At 38.0% G+C, this 20,566-nt stretch overlaps 3 protein-coding genes across 6 annotated transcripts; 1 reads left to right on the plus strand and 2 right to left on the minus strand.

Annotated features, from left to right (window-relative positions):
• Window positions 1-229: 229 nt before the first annotated feature.
• plp1b (proteolipid protein 1b) lies at window positions 230-6,318 on the plus strand. Of its 3 annotated transcripts, XM_052556126.1 has the most exons (8): window positions 230-389; window positions 696-782; window positions 2,249-2,435; window positions 2,572-2,728; window positions 3,568-3,742; window positions 3,819-3,892; window positions 3,977-4,042; window positions 5,401-6,318. In XM_052556126.1, the coding sequence occupies exons 1-8, from the start codon at window positions 386-388 to the stop codon at window positions 5,473-5,475; spliced, it is 825 nt and encodes a 274-aa protein (XP_052412086.1). In that variant the 5' UTR covers window positions 230-385; the 3' UTR covers window positions 5,476-6,318. The 3 variants fall into 3 exon arrangements, with proteins under 3 accessions (XP_052412086.1, XP_052412088.1, XP_052412087.1); XM_052556128.1 differs by lacking the exon at window positions 696-782 and having other exon boundaries at window positions 231-389; XM_052556127.1 differs by lacking the exons at window positions 230-389; window positions 696-782 and adding an exon at window positions 826-1,670.
• A 2,204-nt stretch (window positions 6,319-8,522) lies between these two features.
• On the minus strand, window positions 8,523-13,644 carry si:dkey-125i10.3 (neurofilament heavy polypeptide). Of its 2 annotated transcripts, none has more exons than XM_052556124.1 (5): window positions 11,603-13,644; window positions 10,092-10,127; window positions 9,898-10,015; window positions 9,618-9,731; window positions 8,523-9,494 (listed from the first exon to the last, which is right to left on the minus strand). In XM_052556124.1, exons 1-5 carry the CDS (start codon window positions 11,760-11,762, stop codon window positions 8,816-8,818), a joined length of 1,107 nt encoding a protein of 368 aa, XP_052412084.1. In that variant the 5' UTR covers window positions 11,763-13,644; the 3' UTR covers window positions 8,523-8,815. The 2 variants fall into 2 exon arrangements, with proteins under 2 accessions (XP_052412084.1, XP_052412083.1); XM_052556123.1 differs by having other exon boundaries at window positions 8,526-9,494; window positions 9,618-9,782.
• A 112-nt stretch (window positions 13,645-13,756) lies between these two features.
• agtr2 (angiotensin II receptor, type 2) lies at window positions 13,757-17,736 on the minus strand. Its single transcript, XM_052556125.1, has 2 exons — window positions 17,504-17,736; window positions 13,757-15,464 (listed from the first exon to the last, which is right to left on the minus strand). Exon 2 carries the CDS (start codon window positions 15,417-15,419, stop codon window positions 14,322-14,324), a length of 1,098 nt encoding a protein of 365 aa, XP_052412085.1. The 5' UTR covers window positions 15,420-15,464; window positions 17,504-17,736; the 3' UTR covers window positions 13,757-14,321.
• Between the last annotated feature and the right edge of the window lie 2,830 nt (window positions 17,737-20,566).

Below are 20,566 nucleotides of genomic sequence, written 5' to 3' on the forward strand. Positions count from 1 at the left end.
GTCCCCATTTATATAGCTAAGTAAAAGTGTATGTATAGGAATGATTATGTAGAAAAACTTAGCCCAGACGTAAGTGCTACTAGTTTTTGTGCACAAACATTTTGGCCAGGGTGCTTATCTTTATAATGCATGCATGTGAACATTTACGGTTCATTGCACTGAAACACACACAAACACTCTTACTCTTTCTTTATCATGGCAGTGAAAGAGGGGCGCTGCGTCTTTAAGATCTGCCCCAGTGTGTGTGTGAGTTTGGGAGAGAGCAGAGGGGTTTGTTTATTGTTCCAGGGACAAAAGCGCGAGTGAGTATCATAAAAGCATCAAAGGAGATTAAACTACACGGCACATCAGAGAGACAGAGCGTGATACGCACACACATACTCACATGGGTAAGTCTACCTGAACTCACCTAAAACCCATTTTAACCACTGCTATATGATGTTCATTATTTTAGAATTATGCTTATATTTATGGGCAGAATTTTAATTGATTGTTGTTTCTTTAATTTGCATGTGATATAAGTTGTTTAGACAAATGTACTGTATACAAGCATTTTAATGATTCGTTTTTTGTATGATGTGTGAAAGATGCCATCAGGCTGGTCAGAAGCTTAGAGGCATCACTTCTGCATTTGTTATGGAAATGCATTTAATGGATCCTTATTAATTAAAAGGTTGTTTTGATTGATTAACCAGCTGCCTCCGGTTTTGATTGGCTAAGACAGTTGCAACAACGCCTGGGTGTGGATGAGAAGACCAGGAGACAACAGGAGGTCACATCAGGTCTTTACGTCAAATATTCTCTTCTCTGAAGGGGACTCTTGTACGGCCCAGTGCCAGTTTGAAATGGGGAAATATTAAATGTAGTTGCATAAGGATTCATATGTATGTATGCATTGAATTGTTTTGTAGGTTTCTCCTTTTTTGGATAACAACTTAATAGCCCTTTAATTTTAAGTGTTTTTAGAGAATGGATGGATGGATGGACCCAAAAGCATTTCCACATTCTTAAACAGAAGGTGTGATGAAAGTGTGTGTTGTATCTATTAATCAGATGATTGTGAGTCACAGGCTATTTGAGAAGAAAACAGTTTAAAAAGAGTGTAAAAGACTGGTTGACCTGCCATGATCCCAGCTGTAACCCCAGTGGTGTCAGTGTGTGTCTGTCTGTGCTGCTTTGAGTGGAAACACAATGACGTACTCCACTACTGAGGCCTGTGAGTGTGTGTCTATCTTGTTTGTTCACAATGATAGTTTTTGTTGTTAAAAACAAAAGCCATTATGACTGTCACAAGTGCTTCTTTTTCTGACCACAAAACCTCAAACACACATGAAAACGCCCATACCCCCCCACCCAAATCTCTCCCTGACACCAGGCTACTCGGGAGAGAGAGAGAGAGAGAGCGAGGGAGGGAAAGAAGGAGAGAAAGAAGCGAGGGAGGGAGAGAAGCAGCTTAAGCGATGCATTTTTTCTTCCTTGAGGTGGTCAGTGGAGTGTATCCGAAGAAAGAAAAAGAAATTACCTCCTTCAGTTTAGACATCACAGCAACAGAGGACAGAAATCTCTCTGGAGTGAGCGGACAAGCATCTGCACGGCTCTCTCCTGGCGTGGGTTCGACTCAGCAGTGTCGATGTTTCCAGTGAAACAGCCGTGGTTGTGTAAAGCACTAGGTGACCTGAGATGCATCATCTTCCCTCACAGACTGGAGACCAAGGATCTCCCTAGCTGAGCCTTCTGGGGCTTATCGTTTGTTTGGCTTCTTTTGGTTAAGTTGCTTAAAAAAACAACTATTTTTAGCCTTTTATTGATGCAGTTTTTTTGTCATCTCTTCTGCTTCCTCATATTTAACTTTTTTACTTTCAGGATTTTTTATTTGGGTTACGGGATTTTGAACAGGGCTTTATGATTGCCTGCGTTCACTTTGTCTGCATTTGGCTTGTTCATTTGTGATTCCATTATACACTGACTGACTATTTACAAGCTCGTGTGTGTGCATCAGATACATTTACTCACAGAGCGCACTGAGTATGTGCATGCACGTGTTTATGTGTGTGTCCTTGACTAGCTGTAAGCCAACTAACTCTTAGAGGAGTTTGCATACTCATTTCGAGGTCATCCATGTGATTTTGTAGTTGAGTATAAGTCCACTTGTGTATTGGTAGTACAGTGTATGTGTGTGTATAGATGTGTGTGTGTATTGTGTGTGCTGCATGTGCAGTTGGTGTGTTGATATATTACTCACCTACAGGTTGCTATGACTGCTGCATCCGCTGCCTGGGCGCCGTGCCCTACACCAGCCTGCTGGCCACCCTGCTCTGCTACACCGGTGTGGCGCTCTTCTGCGGGGGAGGCCATGAGGCGCTCACTCACACACACACATTCATAGAGCTCTACTTCGCAAGGGACGTCCAGGATTTCATTGTGATGGCAGACTTGTGAGTTATTGCCTTTTTTTGGTGATTATATACAGTACAGTACATAATGTGAGAACAGAATAGCTTTATCTTTAATCAGTGTTCTTTAGTCTATAGTTTGTATTAATTTATCTTACGAATGTTTCCATGTTTTCAGTATAAAATATTTCCAGTATGTGATCTACGGTCTGGCCTCCTTCTTTTTCCTCTATGGACTGTTGCTTTTGGCTGAAGGTTTTTACACCACCAGTGCAGTAAAGCAGACGTTTGGAGAATTCAGGAGCACCAAGTTTGGCCGCTGCCTCAGCCTGACTGTGAGTGTGTGTTTTTCAGGTCACAAATTTCAGGTGTTACTATCCTTGTGGGGACATTTGGGACATGTGTGTGTGTGTGTGTGTGTGTGTGTGTGAGAGAGAGAGAGTTAGATTCTGAATTGTGTGGTGGCTGCTCCTTTCGCATCTTTTTTATCATCTTTTTTGATACTGAAATATTAGTATTTGGAAAAGCTGAAATTTTCAAAAATGTGATTTCTTGGCCTGAATAAATCAATAGTAAAATACTTTTTTAAATAATTTGTATTTATATAGGCAATGTTATAATATTAATTAATTGTATAATGTAACATTAATTGATAATAATTATACAAAATTCTTAAAACCTCATGTCATAAAAGTCATGGAGAAGCTATGGAAAATTCAATAGACAATATGCCTTTTCAGCTATGCTCAGTTCAAAAAAAGTACTTATGCAGTGTGAAATTACTCTCTGTTAAAGTGATCTCTATAAAATTATTTTAGACTACTTATGTCATCATCATAAATGACTGGAAAAGTACAAAAAGTGTGGGAATTCTGATATATACTCCAGCTAAATCACTCCGTTCATCCGACAGCAACTTGCTTGTTTGTTCTGATAAGCTGTGAGAAGTTGGCTTAGCCTACTATGTTATGAAATTTTATTTTTTTTTATTTTGTATCTCCTTCCATATCTATATATGCATGTGAACATTTATGACAATATATGTATATTTCTTGTGTAAAGCAGTAGTAACGTTGATATAAATCAAGTTTTACTTACTGTACTTTCTTATATAGTTTTCAGTGTCCATGCCTGTTATGTTGCACTGATCTAATTAGCTGTTTCTCTTGTCCAGTTCATAATCCTGACGTGCGTGCTCGCTGTGATCTGGCTGGTTGTCTTTGGCTTCACAGCCATTCCTGTGCTCTTCTTCATTAATATGAAAAGCTCATGTCACAAAGTCAACATTCTGTCGGAAACCACCATGTTCAACCAGCAAGCAAGGGTCTGCATGGATGCACGGATGTATGGTAGGTCTGCACCCTTCATCTGTACACATATGCTTTTGTGTGCTTACAATCATGATGTCTGTGTTGTTCTGTGTAGGGTTTCTTCCCTGGAATGCTCTGCCGGGGATTGTTTGTGGAAACACACTGGCAAACATCTGCAAAACACCAGAGGTTAGATGTTTGTTATCCTAGACACATGCACATGCTCAGAGTTTCAAGAGATCATGTCTCTTATGTCCCTTTTTATGTTTCCAGTTCTATGTGACCTATGACCTTTACATCTGTGCATTCGCTGGAGCCGGAATCACCCTTCTTGCCCTGGTTAGTGATCTAATGTTTTACATCTGTGAAGTCATTTATAGTTACTGTGGAAGATTTTGTGCAAGGCTATAGTGGCCTTCTTCAAGAAGCTTATCGACTTGTATTCTGTAAAGCAGCAAGTTCACCACAGCAATCTTCATTATTTAAGTGGTTTTAATGATTTAAAAAATTACAGCTTGCAGTGATTGATGCATCTTCACTAAAATCTGAAATCTGAGGGTGTAACAAAAAATCTAAATAGTGAGAAAATCGTCTTTGAAATTGTCTAAATGAATTCTTAGCCATGTATATTACTAATCAAAAGTTATGTTTTGATATTTTTACGGTAGGAAATTTACTAAATATCTTTATGGAACATGATCTTTACTTAATATCCTAATGAGATTTGGCATAAAAGCAAACTCGATAATTTTGACCCATACAATGTTTTTTTTTTTATTGTTAAAAATATACCCCAGCGACTTAAGACTGGTTTTGTGGTCCAGGGTTTTACTGATTATTATATTTACACATTCATTTATATTTTATATTATTGACCAACTTCCACTGCAATTGAGTTCAAATTCACAGGGAATTTATTTGCACTAAATTCTTTGACGTCAGAGTGCAGAGCATGAAGTAAATGACGGAAGTACAGCAGAGGAATGTTTAGTTTACAGTCAGTAACTGACCTCTCTGCTACTGACAGATCCCCAGCGTCTCTACTCCCTTTTCCTGTATATTTGGCAGCAGTCATTTCTCAGGCTTGATCTAAAGACAATCACTATGAGCAACCAGAGCTTCTCTGTCGTGCATAAGAGCACAATGAGACTGAAACAAGCATTTAATATTCTAATACTTATGTTGCATTAGATATGTGCCAGCTGAAAACAAATGCTGCTAGAGAGTTACACTGACTGATCTTCACTTTTTTTTTCTTAAATTAGAAAAGTATATGTAATACTATAATTAATCACATTTCTTTCTGTGATTTTTTTTTATGGGCTTGTGCTAATTTAATTATATAAGAGATTTGATAGCTATGCATATTGATATATAATAACAAATTACACAACTTTTTTTTTTTAATAAAATCCAGTCATGTATTTTTATTTATTAATTTTTTTAGCTAAGCAATACTATACAATGAACTAAAGCCCCCTGTTGCTCCAGGGGGATTGTTTCTCTAAAATATAAGGGCTATATGCTGCTTAGACAAGACTGTAAATAAATAATGATGTGCTATTGCTGGAATTGCATTCTTTGCCTGATGTTTATAGTAAAATCTCTAAAGGATATAAACACTCATGCCACAAGAGCTCATCCTTTAGCAGAGGAAAACATCAGAAATGTGTTGTTTCTTCCTTCTTTTTTCCTAGTTAATTTACGTGGTTGCCACCACCTACAACTACGCTGTTCTGAGGTTTCTGGGAAGGAAGGGAATCCGTTTTTAGGTTCGGTGTTGCTAGGCCTGCTTTCCTGTCGCCTGTGGCAGCGGTTTCAGAGATGTCATCACTGTGGCCGGTGAGGAAACACAAAAGAGCTCCATGAAGCCCCTGCAGAGTTCTATCATACAGAGCACAAACCACTGCTTTCATGAGACATATTAGTAAAAATTACACTAAGATAGATTTACCAATGAAAATACAACAATTCATTGAAGCACTACACATAAAACCACAAACTACTGTACAGTGGATCTCTGGAGGAGTGGAATCTAACTTCTGTATTTCTTCATTTGTCTCCTCTCTCTCTGTCTTTGCTGCACACATTATTATATACGCTCATGGCCATTTATTCATTTTAATGATTGTATTCATTGTGCTTCATGGTCTTATTAATGCCGTGCGGTTTGCCAGGATTTTAGCCTCTGTCGTCTCTCTCTCACACACGTTCCATCTTTTTAAGAGAGTTTGAGTGTGTTGAATCCTCTTCAGTCAGATGTGGGTGTTTTATTCTGTGTGACACACATGGAGAAACAGCGCTGTAGTGAACAGCTTTCTTTGTGTCAGTTTGAATTCAGTATTTACAGACATTCTTTTGTGTGATTTTATGTTTGTGGGTGTATTTGTTGTATATTTTGACTAACTGTGGCAACATGCTGAACCTGATCAATGATGGTGCTCGATCAAAGGAACTAATGTCTTTTTAATATTGTTCACTGACTGGTTTACTTCAGAAAACTACTAATTATTTCTACAGTAAGATTGATCATTGTAAATGATAAAAACATGCAGTATTCAGACTAAAGTGAATTTACATAAACTATGTGTTGAATAAACTTTAATGAAAGCAGATGATCAGTGTTGTCAATTTGTCTCACAGCTACAGACATGTAAACTGGATAAGTTAAAGAAGTTCAATGCCTGAATGAAAATTTCCTTGCAATGATAATTTACTCAAACAAATGGTGGCCAATGGATTGAAGGTCCAATCTGCAGTTTCCATGCAGCTTCAAAGGTCCTAGCGTTTTCTTTTTGCATACTTTTTAACCACTAATGCTTGTTTTGCACTAGCTCTGTTATGTGCATCCATGACTTCATGCTTTGTGTAATCACATTGGAAAAGTCATGAAGATTAGTTCTTTGTCTTGTCGGTTAAAAAGGTAGGGTATGGCGAACAACTCCACCTCATTTTCTCCCCTAACTTCAAAATCGTCCAACGTCATTGTTTAACCTTTTTTGGCAAAGATGTAAAGACTTTCTTTATTCTTTCGCTTTGTAAACACGGGGTTGCTACATCCGCCTACATCACACGTGCATGATTATTATGCATGAGGTCGAGCTAGTGAGCATTTGTGGTTAAAAAGTCTGTAAATTTGTATTTTTCTTGACTGAACATTTCACTAGATTCATTTCACACATTCTTCAGCTGGGATTGTGTAAAGCCCTTTGAAGCTGCATTAAAACTACTGTTTGGACCTTCAACACATTGATCCACATTGAAGTCCACCTTAATTTATGTTCGACTGAAGAAAGAAATACATGAACATTTGAATGACATAAGGGTTAGTAAATTATCAGGAAATTTTCATTCTGGAAGCAAATTTCTCCTTTAAGCTGATATGATATTTTTTTTCAATACATTTGAAACAGTGAATTGTGAAGAGAAGACAAGGAATATATTGATCAGAAAGAGAGAAATCCTTCATTAAACCCCATGGGGAATTTTATCAGTAAATAGCAAGACAAGCACACACAACCTGACCATTTAATGAAAAATGATGTTGAATTAACAATGTACAATAAACCTACGACACCAGTTCCTCTACTGATAAAGACAGATTTTTTGTTGTTGTTGTTTTTTATAAATTAGTGCTGAATTACAGCAAACTTGCTGGTAGACACTGAGATGTGCTTGGGTATCATGGTGATAAGTTGTAGTGGAGTAGGTTGCAGTAGGAAGACTCATCAGAGCTGGAAGATTTGATCAAAGCATTTCTCGCAGAGGATTTTCCCAGCATAGTGGTACATATATGAAGAGAGATCGCCCAGAGGATGGCCACAACCATTACACTAAAACACACACACACACACACAGAACAAAACATGGCTTTACTCATCAAATCTCAAAGTAAATAAGTTCCAAGGCCAGAAAACATAAAGTCAATTCACTGTCATTGGCAGATGTGTTTGAAAAGTTCATTTTGGGCCTTGCTTTTTTTTACCTGCTATTAACATATTAACTCTTGAGATTTTCTTTTAAACCATTGAAAAGGTCAAATACACAAGTAAAATGTTTAGTTTACAATAGCCCCGTGAATGATTTGATTTGATTATTATTTTCAAATATACATATATTTTTTTTCTTTTTTTCTTTTTTTTATTCTAACAGGTAGCTTTTTGAAAAGAAGCTCTCTGAACAAAAACAAATGAAGAAAACACATTTTGCTGAGAACAAACAGAAATGGAAAAACATCAGCATTTGTCTAGTACTGCTTGCTATGCTATTGATTTTTGAGTATGACGATATTTGAAGAATGTTGGTATCCAAACATGATAGCCATTGACTTCCATACTATGGCTGCCATCAACTGTTTGATTGCAAACTTTCTTCAAAGTATCTTCTTTTGTGCTCTGCAGAAGAAAACTCATGCACGTTTTGAACCACTTGAGAGCGAGTAAACAAAATATCTCTATGAGCTGCAAGCACGAGAAAACAAAATTATTAATAACAAATGTCTTGAGCTTCTGTAAGTTTCAGTGATCCCATCACAAAATTTTTCTGACCTTGTAAACACCTGTTTTGAGCACTGACCTCCTGTGATCAGATCACCAAAAACATTGATACCAAGTGAAAATATAAGATAAGACTGAAAACTATTTGGTGGAAGGGTGAGATACTGACTTGTGAGCCTGAGTACAGAGGAAGAAAAGATTTAAAAAGTAAACCTTGAAACAATCCGGATGGCAGCAAATGGCAGGAATGTTGATGGAGATTTTCACATTTCCATCTATGGGCAGCTTGCAGAAGGAACACATGGTTTTACTAAGAGAGACATACACAGATACACATACGACTTATTAAGAATGGAACTGTGTGCTTTATTGTAAAAATAAATGAAGGTATTTAGTAATACAGACAGGTCAGACTTAATTTTACAGTGTTGATGTTTCTGTGTTTGCATAACTGAATTTAGCTTATAAACTATATACTTACTGAGTTAAAATTTTGTGAGTCCTTTAATTACAAATTTTTATGTTATTTCTATAGAAATTAATTAAATCAAAATAGCATAACACCTACTCAAAGAAGTCCACAGACATATCTATATAAATGTGTCTTTTAAGTGACTTACTTCAGTTTAGCTTGACTGTTCAGTCTGTGGTTCTCTTCCAGGGCTGTCACACGGGGTTCTTTGGTCGGTTCTGTAGTTGATCTAGTTGATGATTCTTTAGTTGGAGTTTCCAGAGCAGATACTAGTGAAAGTTCCCCCTTTTCACTTGTAGGCTGGTTTTCGGCCGGTCTGGGTTCGAGTAAAGCCTCTACTACAGTTGCATGTGCTATTGAGACTTGTTCAGCTGTATCATCTTCTTTATTCTTTGTAGTCAGTGTTCCTGAAGGCTTTGTTGGGTTCTCATGAAGGGTTTTGGCTGTTTTCTCCTGCAGCACTCCATTAGATTGTGTTTGATCTGTTGAAGCTCCATCTACAGGTGTCTTCCTTGTTCCCTCTACAGTCTCTGTGCGTGTCTTCAGTGATTTCTCTGCAGGTTTCTCCACTATGTTTTTTACAGGAACATCTGTAGGTGTCTTCAATGGTTCTTCAACAGGTTTCTTCACTACGTCTGTTTTAGGAGTGTCTGCATGTGTCTTCAATGGTTCCTCTACAGGTATAGTGACTGGTTTTTTCACTATTTCCTTTACAGAAGCATCTGCTGGTGTCTTTAGTGGTTGCTCTGTAGCTTTGACTATGGATGTCTCCACTGCTTTTCCTACATGTGCTCTCCTGGAGTCCTCAAGGACAGGATGTGCACTGGAACACGTTCAGAATAATTATGAAACATCTGATTGCCCTTAATGAAATGTTATTGAATGCAGTGTATTGAGTGCACTGAATACAGGAAACACACACAAGGAAATTAAGAAAAGCACTCACTCAAATTTCCTTAATGCTGACATGACATTAGAGCTTTGTGGGGGTGTGGATGAGTCAAGGCCGGAGGAGGGAGCGGTACTCTCTGCACGTGGCATGATGGAGGAAGAGACCGAACTGCTTTCAAGTGATGACATGTTATTGGGTTTTCCTAACTTTATTTGTTTACTGTTAGAGAGTAAAATGTGAAATAAATTGAGAGGTCAAGCAAACACGAGAAAGATCTTGGCTGGTTGATACTACCGCTCTCAGCCAGCAGATGACAGTGAAAACCTGCGTTTACCTTGCTTTTACATCGGACTGTGTGTCCTCAACATTTTGAGATCTGTTGATCCAGCTTCCATCTTTTTTCAAATGGGTTCGAACCTTTGTCGCCTGGAACACAGCCTCCCTGTTAACATCTACAATCACAGAAAACCACCTATTAGAGTGTATTTGGTGTAAAAATGTATATTGTGTGTGTGTGTGTGTATGTACCACTGGACATGGCAAGCTCCTCTTCTTCAGTCAGGCCTGTATTAGAAATACATGGAGGAGAGTCAGATACACGTTATAGCACAGCTTCAGTTTTTCAGTCTCTCTTTCTGTTATCATTTATACCATAGATACAGTATATTTTTGACTTGCTCATTTTATTAGTGTCAGTTGTTCAACATTATTACACATTTCATGTTATCTTAGAACAGGTCGAGATTGGCGCAATCAGGTTCCTGCCCAAAGATGATGCATGCACAAACTGCACAAAAATGCAACACAGCCACATTTTTTACTCAGTATGTGTGTGTTATCTAGCATGCCATCTAAAACAGAAACTCTGATGCTCACACACAATTAAATGTGCTGTGAATCTTTTTTTCAGCTTTGAACTGTTTGAAATTGCACTTGACGTAGTAATTGCACCGTGTTGGTATGCATTAGTCCTTTAACATTTAAGTGGTGAAGACATAAATAACTAAAACTAAATGAGCTGAAAAACATTCACGACAATGGTAAAGAGGAAGAACAGGTCATAAATCAGCAAGAGTGATGAGAAAGCTGTCTGTAAGGTCTTGTGAGTTTGTGGAATGCTTAGGTTTCCTCATGCACATGCTTTATGATATCACAGTGATATGCGGCTGTATATTCTCCCTCACTGGTGTCTGGCTTTTAGTGCCAGCAATCTGAAAGGATCTGTTCTGTTTACAGATCCTTGAATAATGTCCTTGCATTCATTGTAAGAGTTTGATTTCAGTCAAACTAAAACAATAATTTGACTTATGAAATGCCATAGCCCAACTGAAATCAGTCCAATTTTTGTGATGCATCACAATGAATGCCTCTGAGCTTGCCATTGTTTGCATGCTTCAAAATCTAGCGGTGATGATAAATAACCAATTGTCTTGTGTATATTTGTACAGACAGATGAAAAATGTGTCTGTAAAAGTACACAAGTAAAATTTTTATATCGACTTTGTCCCTAAACCCTCGCCCAAATCTGTTGATAGTATTAGATGTAATAATTTGGCTGGCTTATGAGCCTTTCAAATAGTAGTGCACATGTAAGTTTCTAACTATATTAGTGAAGATATTTTAATTTTTGTCTTACACTCATAAAAGTCATGTCCTCCCCAAACATTCCAGGATCAAAAAGCACAACATCACACACGTATCGCTTAAGTTTCTAACATAATGGCAGGATGTCCTCCTCACTTCCCAGAATAGTGAAATCCTCTTCATTGCTTGTTTTGTTAAATTGTCATTGATCACAGTTAGAGGAAGAGCCCCTGCTACGTAATCCAAACCCACTCAGACAAAAATTTGAACACACAGATGTTTAACCTTAAGAGTTAAATCAGATACCATATATGCAATCATTTTCACAAGGAGCATTTAAGCTTGGTTTAAGACTTGTCTCACTATATCTGTGAGGAAGACATTTACTTACAAAATGGCCAGTGCATTTCTTTGCTATAGTGTGTGTGTGTGTGGTATGAAGCAAGATTTCTTACCTGCGTATGAAAAACTGGGCAGTTTAGTCTGTGAGAGTGATTTAAAACTGGCCAGACTGCAACCACTACATATGAACACACATAACACACACCTCTCATGCATATCTACTGTACCACCCCCCACCCACAACAACAACAAAAGACACATACAACTAAACATAGCTCACCTTCACTCAACTTTGAATTTGTTTCCTTGATGTAAGATAATAATGTGTGTGTGTATGCGCGGTCTTTGTCTGCAGTCCAGCTTACAATATGAGTGTTCAGGAACACGGTGTTCTGTTCTGCTGTTGAAACAATGACAAAGTGAGACAAATGGGGTGCACCTAAGACCCTCTGATCTCTTACGTTTTATGGACTGTCATAGGTACAATATTCATCGATCTGGACAGATGTACACTACAGTGTGCTATGTGTATTGGCCGGAACAGAATACCTGCAGGAATACATTTATTAATAATTTCCTTTCATCAGTCAACAGAACACAACAAATTTTGGATGTGCGCACACACACACACACACACACACAAAGTAGCTGTAGTTTGAGGCTCATATGCTCAAATTCCAACTTGCTGATTCTGGATGTAATTCTTCCAATTTAAACATCTACAATTAGTAGCCTCGTATTCAATTTCACAGTGAGATTCGAAAAGATTACAAATATATAAATATATACATTGGTTATTTTTTGAATATTTAGAAGGACAACATATCAATAGATGGATTTTTTTCACGATGCTATAGTGCAGTGGTTCTTAACAATTACAGTCATGCTGAAGTTCACTACGGTGTGAGGATGAGCAGCTCAGGCTGTAGGGCACATAGTGATGGAACTGTGATCTACTGTAGGTAAAATTATTAGGATCTGAACCTGAAACCTTTGCATTAACAGACCAGGGGCCATATGTATAAAGCAGCTCAGAGTAAAATGTTATTGTCTCAAGTGTGTCAAGATTCTAAAACCAATGTAATTTTACTCTTATTGCTAAAAAAGTGTGATAATAAGTGATTTTATTGCTTAAAGTTTGATTAGAAAGGTTCCTAAGTGTTAAGATCAGTACTCAGCTTCTAAATTATTTAAGATTGCTAGAGAGGTATCCTAACCTGATTAGGAGTAACAATATAGCAGCAAAGAGGTGGAGACACACACTTTCCAACAAAGATAAACGATGATCAACGTTGATAAAATGATACAAAATTGAGAGTCAAGAGAAATTTCATACATACGTGTCCAGATTCTTAACTATTATACAACAACCACCTTGGCTTCTCTTTATCAACATTGTTCATCAGTCTAAAAACGCCCTCCCCCTGAATGCATGACAGATGAGAACACTGATGTCTGGTCATTTCTTAGAATGGTTTAGGGAAGACCTTGCATCATTGGAGCAAATGATGAGAATTTAAATAAAGACAACAACAGAATTCATGAAATGCAAAAACACATTACAGAGAATGTGTGCAGCAACTGTGACTACAGAGAATGGCGGAGCTTAGAAAATCTAAATGAGAAATATGTACTACACTTCTGAACTATTGCTTAACCTCTCAGAAACGGACACTGTAAGCAGGTTCTTCCACATTCCTGGAAGAGCTGAAGAACGATTGTTGTGCATTACTCCAGTTGGTGTTTAAAATTTTTTAGATGAACCTACATGACTTGAAAGATCTCTTAAGATCTGGAATGCAGGCTATCGAAACAGCAAGCCTCATCAAAAAAAATTGCTAATTTAAATAACAGTTCTCACAATGATGCTGGCGTTTACAGGAACATTAAGAGGTTGAGCTCGCAGAATGTTAATGTGAATTAGGACAAGTGATGTTATCCAGTTGATGGGCCAGCATATGCTGAACTAAGGTTGTTTTTTACTATTAACTAAATATCCGCTAATGCAGACTGTGAATAATGTAGCTTAAAACTATGCTGATGCACATCGGAACTGATTTAAGAATAAATTATCTGTGATGTGTGAAATACTGAACGTTAACAAGACATTAACATGGAAATTTCCATTTTTAAATCACACCTCTTTCAGTCAGAAGTTCATCGTTTCAGATGAGTCTTATTCTCATCATGTTGATTACAGACAGACAGACAGACATAGATAGATAGATAGATAGATAGATAGATAGATAGATCACAATTACAAAAAGTTATAGACTTGCAAACATCATTTATTGATGATGCTCCATTATAATAGAATTATAATTCAATTTACAATGATTTATCATTTTAAAAGCTTGTGCTGCATTTTGTGACTTTGTATATTGCAGTTAAAAGACAGTTTTAGTCTATTTCAGCCATATGAAAGACATGATTAACATTATCTAACATTTGAGTGTTATGTACAACTCTGATATTACCAGTAATCTAAATATTAAGACTGTACAGCTGTAATCAAAAATCTTTATATATATATATATATATATATATATCTGTGCAGAAAAATCAGCAAACTCCTCATCCTGAGTAAAGTCTGATCTGAGAATAATATGTGGGCTATATCTCTACACATTGTTATGCAACCAAATGTTGTTTATAGGTGCCGGAGCCAATCACAACCACTGTTACACAATCACAATTATAACAACCAACAACAACATCTGACCTGATCATCCCAAGCAAGTGTCAGTGCATGGAAAAGCACTTGAGCAACACTGACACGGTGCTCTGCAGTTATAATAACAGTATGTAAAGGTGGAGATTCACCAGATTCCACTACGCGCTGCTCTGCTGCTCAAGCATCTCCATAGGCACGGTTTCTTTGAGATCACTCAGTTTCCTGGAGAAGGAAGACAGTCTCGTGCTGATGGAATCTCTTTTCTGTGTCAGCATATCCCCGTAAAACTGCCACAGCTTCTCTCGGAAGTGATTTCCCACAAAACAGTACAGGAAAGGGTTTATGGCAGAGTTGGAAAAGCCGAGGCAGAGGAAGAAAGGCAGGAGTTTATGGATCACTTGAAGCACCCAGCATTCCCAATCCACACCCAGCTCCCCCAGAGCTCCGAGGAACGCCAGAACGTGGAACGGGAACCAGCAAAAGAAAAACGCCAGAACCACAGCGACCACCATACGCAACACATGGACCAGTCGGGTGGAGTCTTGCTCCAAGTAGTTTGGGGTGGCCAGAAGGTGCACGGCGATTCGGCTGTAGCAGGTTGCAATGACGAGAAATGGCAAGAAGAATCCCAGAGTGTTCTTTCCAAGAGTTAACCCAGTTTGCCAATAGGAGCTGGGGAAATAAATGACACAGGCCGTAATGTTGTTACTGGGAAAAGTGTGTATGTCACGGAACACAACTGTCGGCAACGTCGTCAAAGCCGCCACGACCCAAATGATGCCGCTGACACATCTGGCCTGATTTATGCTCCTGCTGCTCTGAGAGTGCAGTGGGTAGACGATGGCATGATAGCGATCCACACTCATACAGGTGATGAAAAATATACTAGCATAGACGTTTATCGTTACCAGACCTCCACACAGCTTACACATGACCTTCCCAAAAACCCAGTTGTAATCCAGCGAATAGTAAACAGCCCAGAATGGTAAAGAGCTCAGGAACAGCAAGTCTGACATGGCTAGATTCATCAGATACGTGTTGGCTACCGTCCTTCGGCCTGAACTGTGATACAATACGCACACCACCAGCATGTTACCAAGAAAACCTAATAGGAAAATAAGACTGTACAAAGTTGGGATAACTTTCTTCTGATACTGCGAGGCTGAGGTGGATATGTAGTCACATGAGTTTGTCATGTTATGGTGCAACAAAGACACAGTGGGTGCAGTCAGGTTATAGGTAGATTCTGTTTCCATTGCGTTGATTATGCAAGATGATTCAGGAACGGGAGTTGTAAAGTTCTGAAATTAGAAGAAAAACAAAACAAAGAGCTTTATGCAGTGATAGGGCAAATTCTCAAGTGAAGCAGGAATGAAGAAACATGTTTTTGTAGCATTGAGATAAAATGCAAAATCATCTATCATGCTCCATGAATCTTAAACCTTCACTTAAACTTCTTGATCCCCTCAAACAGGAAAATACAAGATTGTGAAACTAAGGAAAAACAATAAAACGGATATAAATCACAGGCTGAATTTCACAGGTTGCCAGAATAAATAACAAATGTAAAAATAATAGTGGGGAAAATGTCTCGAGTGAGCTGAAAAGGTCTGTGCGACTATCTATAACATGTTCCCTCATAACAAACCCTCCACGGACACTGAATCCTATTAAAGGAACTCGTCCCACTGCTATGGAAAGCATTATTGGCTGTCTATTACGAGCCATAAAACTGAGAACAAAATCCCAACGTGGTTGTAGCATCCTCTCCTCTACATCTTGTCAGTGTGAGAAAGAGAAATCTGTGAGAAAGCATGTGTGTGTGTGTGTGTGTGTGCGCGCAACCATAGCTCTGATGAGTTTGGGTTCCAGCGCAGATGTGTTTTATAACTCTATGCAAGCTACGCACAATACATCTGGTTACTGTTAACATAGGCGGGGGGCACATGAACATATCGGACTGGCTGGGACATCAGTTGTGCTGATTGGGGGATTCAGTCCTGCTACCCCACAGTATACTGTATATAACACAAAGTAGCAGGCCAGGCATTCTTTTCAGAGTTTTCAGGTAATGCATGCATAATTGAACAACACAAACACACAGGTCCTGAAACAAATATCACAATCAGACTAAGCAACATAAGAACTGACAACATATTTGTCAGTTTGAGGTTTTTAGATAAAGTTAATGGTAGTTATTCTAAAATGTAAATATAAAATATCTTGCAAACCTTGAGTTTTAGGTAACACGTAGGCTAAAGTTTAGGGACCAATTCACACCATTAACTATTATATGTATATTACTAGCATACTGGCTGTTCATTACAACGTGAAAAGCACATATTAATGCATTGCTCTGCATGACCGTATTTTAAATCCCTTAATCCTACCCCACACCTAATTAACAATTACCTTACTAATTATTAATAAGTAGCAAATTAGAAGTTTATCGAGGAAAAAAAAATCATAGTTAAATGTTAGTTAATAGTTACTACTGGAAAACAGAGAGCAAGCTTTAAAATGTTGAATATATTACGAATCTGCTTTCTCTGCCTGTCATGAGAAAAAGCTTCTCATCATTCAAGTCTAACGGTCATTTATAAAGATTAACTGTGAGCCCTAAATAATGTTCACAGCTGTTGAAAATATTCCCAGTCATATTTCAAATGTTGCACATTCTTAATCGGAACACTACGCCTGTCAAGTTGACAGACTGTTTCTGTTTAACTCATTGGAAAAGCTTGCAGTCATCTAATAAAATAAATGAGAAAGTAGGTATTTTTCAGATGCATACTGTAGGCTATAACCACTGAAACATTCTAAACTATTTCCTTCATATTTGGTTCATATTACATGTCCTATACCTTTGGAGAAACGGCAAAATCCGAAACTAACCAGAGATATTCTGCTCGCTTGAGAAAAAAAAAAAAAAGACATTTAAATTCAAAATTCTATCTAATGTCAGCTAACCTTCCAGAAGTGCATTTACAAGTAAAATGTGATGCAATCTTACTTTCTCATTTCTAATACATTGCAGAAAAGAAAAGGAATAACATGCAAGGCAGTGTATCAAGTGTATTTAGTCTGCACTGACATCATACGGTTTTCTTTTTGATTGTTTTTAGGCTTTATTACTGGAATTATATTATAAAAAATAAAAAAAAGATGATGATGATTATAATAGTTTGAACACTTAGGTAAAGCATCTCTCTAAACATTTACAGGTATGCTTCTAACTTTACACAGGGATCTTAAGAAGTTAACTTAAATTTTAAAATAAATAAATAAATCATAATTATGTTCAAAACCCAAGGAAAAAAAAGACCACAACACTGCATACCTTTCAGTTTCCTGTGCAAAAAGTCTTCAGTCTCTATGAGGTGTCGCTTTACCCCCTGGCACACGTTTCACGCTAAAAACCAAGCCAAAGAAAGCTTGCTTAGCCCCCAGCAGACTTTTCCATTTTGGAAGTGGAGACAATTCTCTGTGTGTGGAAGTATATGAAGGAGTGAACAGCCAACCAGATGTAGGATTTGCTCAAATATTTTTACGTCCACATTTGTCCACTGGGAAAAGGAGGGTGGAGATGGATGTTGTGCGAGAGCGAGAGAGAGAGAGAAAGAGAGAGAGAGCGCATGAGAGAGGGGTGAAAGTGTTCATTTTAAATGAATCTGACTAGCAACTCTATGTGAACACTAATGTGAGAGAGACTCCAGGAGGAATCCAGGAGGAAGGATCCAGGATTACACACACATACCTAATGACCTGAAAATTTAAAGACAGATGTACTACAGTAGTGGTTTTTTTTTTTATGTAGTACTTATATGTTATGCAGTAACATTTCATCATCTTTCTCAGTGAACCATGCAAATGTTTGTGCATCTGTCTTTTTTCCCCCTAATGTAAATTTCCTGCATTCCTTCTAAATGAGTGTTGGTCACTGGCCTCACAAGACTTTTGGGTTCTGCCCCTGTATGAATCGTGTCCTCTATCAAGTATTTTATCCAGAGTGTGAAACCAGATAAGCTTCTTAAAACACAGGAAATTGAGAGACGTCAGAGGCTCCGCATTCACTCCGCTCTGTAGTTACTGTGGCGACAATCCAGCGAGTGACCCTCTCAGAGGTCACGGCCAGATGTGTTCTCACAATTTCAGAACAAGGCAGATAATGATGTCTCAAATGAGCCGGGCTAAGATAACCAAAATTTGGGCAATTACGGGTGACATTACCCAGAAGCGTGCGTGTGTTTACAAATTGAAGAGACAGAACATACTGTTTCTCCTACTGCTTTTGAGTGTCTGGGTGGCTGTCAAGAAACCAAAGGCTGTAGACAATTTCTTTAATAAATCTTTAAGCAACAGAAAACAATGTTGCAACAAAGGCTTTTTGTGGGGTTGCGTGTTTCGAGCTCTTGTGTTTCCTGAACCTGCTGGCTCAAATTCAGCCTCTGTTTTGAAGAATGACTAGACCTATGCAGCGATTGATTGGAAAAGCCCCTGGAATGCTGCTGCCGCCAGTAAACTCCAGCTGAGTTGATTCGTTTGGTATGGACATACTGAGCTATAACTTAACATGATTGGAGGCTGAAGGGGGCACGATGTACAGCTGTGACTACTTAAAATTACAGCTTTTAACAGCAAATGTATAACTTATGTCACTGACATCACAGATGAACAGCTGCTGTTTTTACAGAGAAATTTGAAATTAACTTATCTTTAAAGCTGTATAAACATGCTTTAGTTTTATTTTATGACTTCACTCATCCATGGCCTGATATTGATCACTAAGAGGATGAATATTAAAGCCAGTTCAAAATGTGTCTGTGACGAGTGGGGCGGGGCCAAGAGGCGTGGGAACGAGGAGTGAGGCCAGGTGTAGTGATTGGAGATGAGCTACACCTGCGACCCACCACCGGTCTCGAGTCCCACGTAGGAGATGGAAGGATATAAAACTGGAGCTACGACCGTGAAGGACGAGAGAGGACTAGGCCTGGGCTGTTAGCTTATGTTTTGCTTTTTATTTGCGTGCATCTATTTGCTTCTATGAGGGGCTGATGCGTTTTTTTGTTTATTTTGTGATTATGAAAGTATCATTTGATTGTGCGCCGGTTCCCCCCTCCTTCTTCCGGATGAATACAAAGTTTTTATTATTACAGTGTCATTGTTTTCTGGTGTATTAATGTGGTGTTGTTTTTTATTGCAACAGTGAGTGTGACATCCAGCATGCACTTACTCAAATCCATAACCATCCTCGGTCACTGAAACATTTCCCTCTTCTCAAACCCTTCCTTCTTCCATCCATCAATGGAGAGAGAGCGCATTAACAATCTTCATTATTCCGTCATATTGTTTATCTAAGACATGAGGAATTTTAAATGAACACTCAAGATTGTTGTGGGGGGGGGGTAGACATGATCACAGTAGACAAGTACTGTACGTCACACCATCCTGTCTTTTTAGAGTTTGAATTTACATTGATTAGTTTAATTAACATGTGTTACATTTGTGTTTCAGTGTGGTCTTGTCTGATTACTGTAGGTCCACATGATTCTGGTCCTAGATATTAGTCGAATTCTGGACAGAATAAGGGCAGTTTTTGAAATCGCAAGGCTTTATGGGGTTTGTGCCCCTGCTGTCAAGGTCTCATTTGTGTGTTCATTCGAAAAACTGACACTTGTAAAACTTTATGATTTCATTTTCAAGGCTTATGATGTAAACTTACTGGACTGCAGAATCTATAACACTGACCTCACACTGATGTCGTGTCTTGTTCACTCTGGATAGTTCTCGTCCTCTGGTTTTTATTTGACTCTGATAAGCCACCTCAATTTGGTAATGACCCAATCTAAAAAAACAACAACACCACATTATCAAAAAACAAAACTCATCAATTCCACATTAAACCGACCATGCATTATGTATCATTCCATAACCACGCTGTTATCTTATTTCTAATTTCTTTAAAGATCACACTAAATAATCATCAAGTCAATAATAATAATAATTGATCATTAGCTACCATGCCGTTTTTTCTGTGATATCATGCTTAAATAAAATGAATGAGGATAACCGGAACCAGAACCAATGAACACCACTTACCAGGTTTACGGTTTAAGAAAAAGGAGGCGGGGGCATTATCATTTACCATCATTTACTCACCCTCATGTAATTTCTCTTTTGTTTGAAATAACACCAATAACAGTAAAGACCTTTTACACTGGAAAAATTCTCTAAGGGATTAAAGTAATTGTAAATATTAGAAGATCATACTGTCCAAGATACAATTAATGGGGTTTCAGAAAATATATAGTTTTCTATAAGAATTGTGTACATTGCCGGTTACTTGTAACTACAAGACTCCTCTAGAGAATTATAGATTACCACTAAAAAAAAAAAAAACATG

This window comes from Carassius gibelio, chromosome B5 (assembly GCF_023724105.1).
Source record: "Carassius gibelio isolate Cgi1373 ecotype wild population from Czech Republic chromosome B5, carGib1.2-hapl.c, whole genome shotgun sequence".
Classification (NCBI taxonomy): domain Eukaryota; kingdom Metazoa; phylum Chordata; class Actinopteri; order Cypriniformes; family Cyprinidae; genus Carassius; species Carassius gibelio.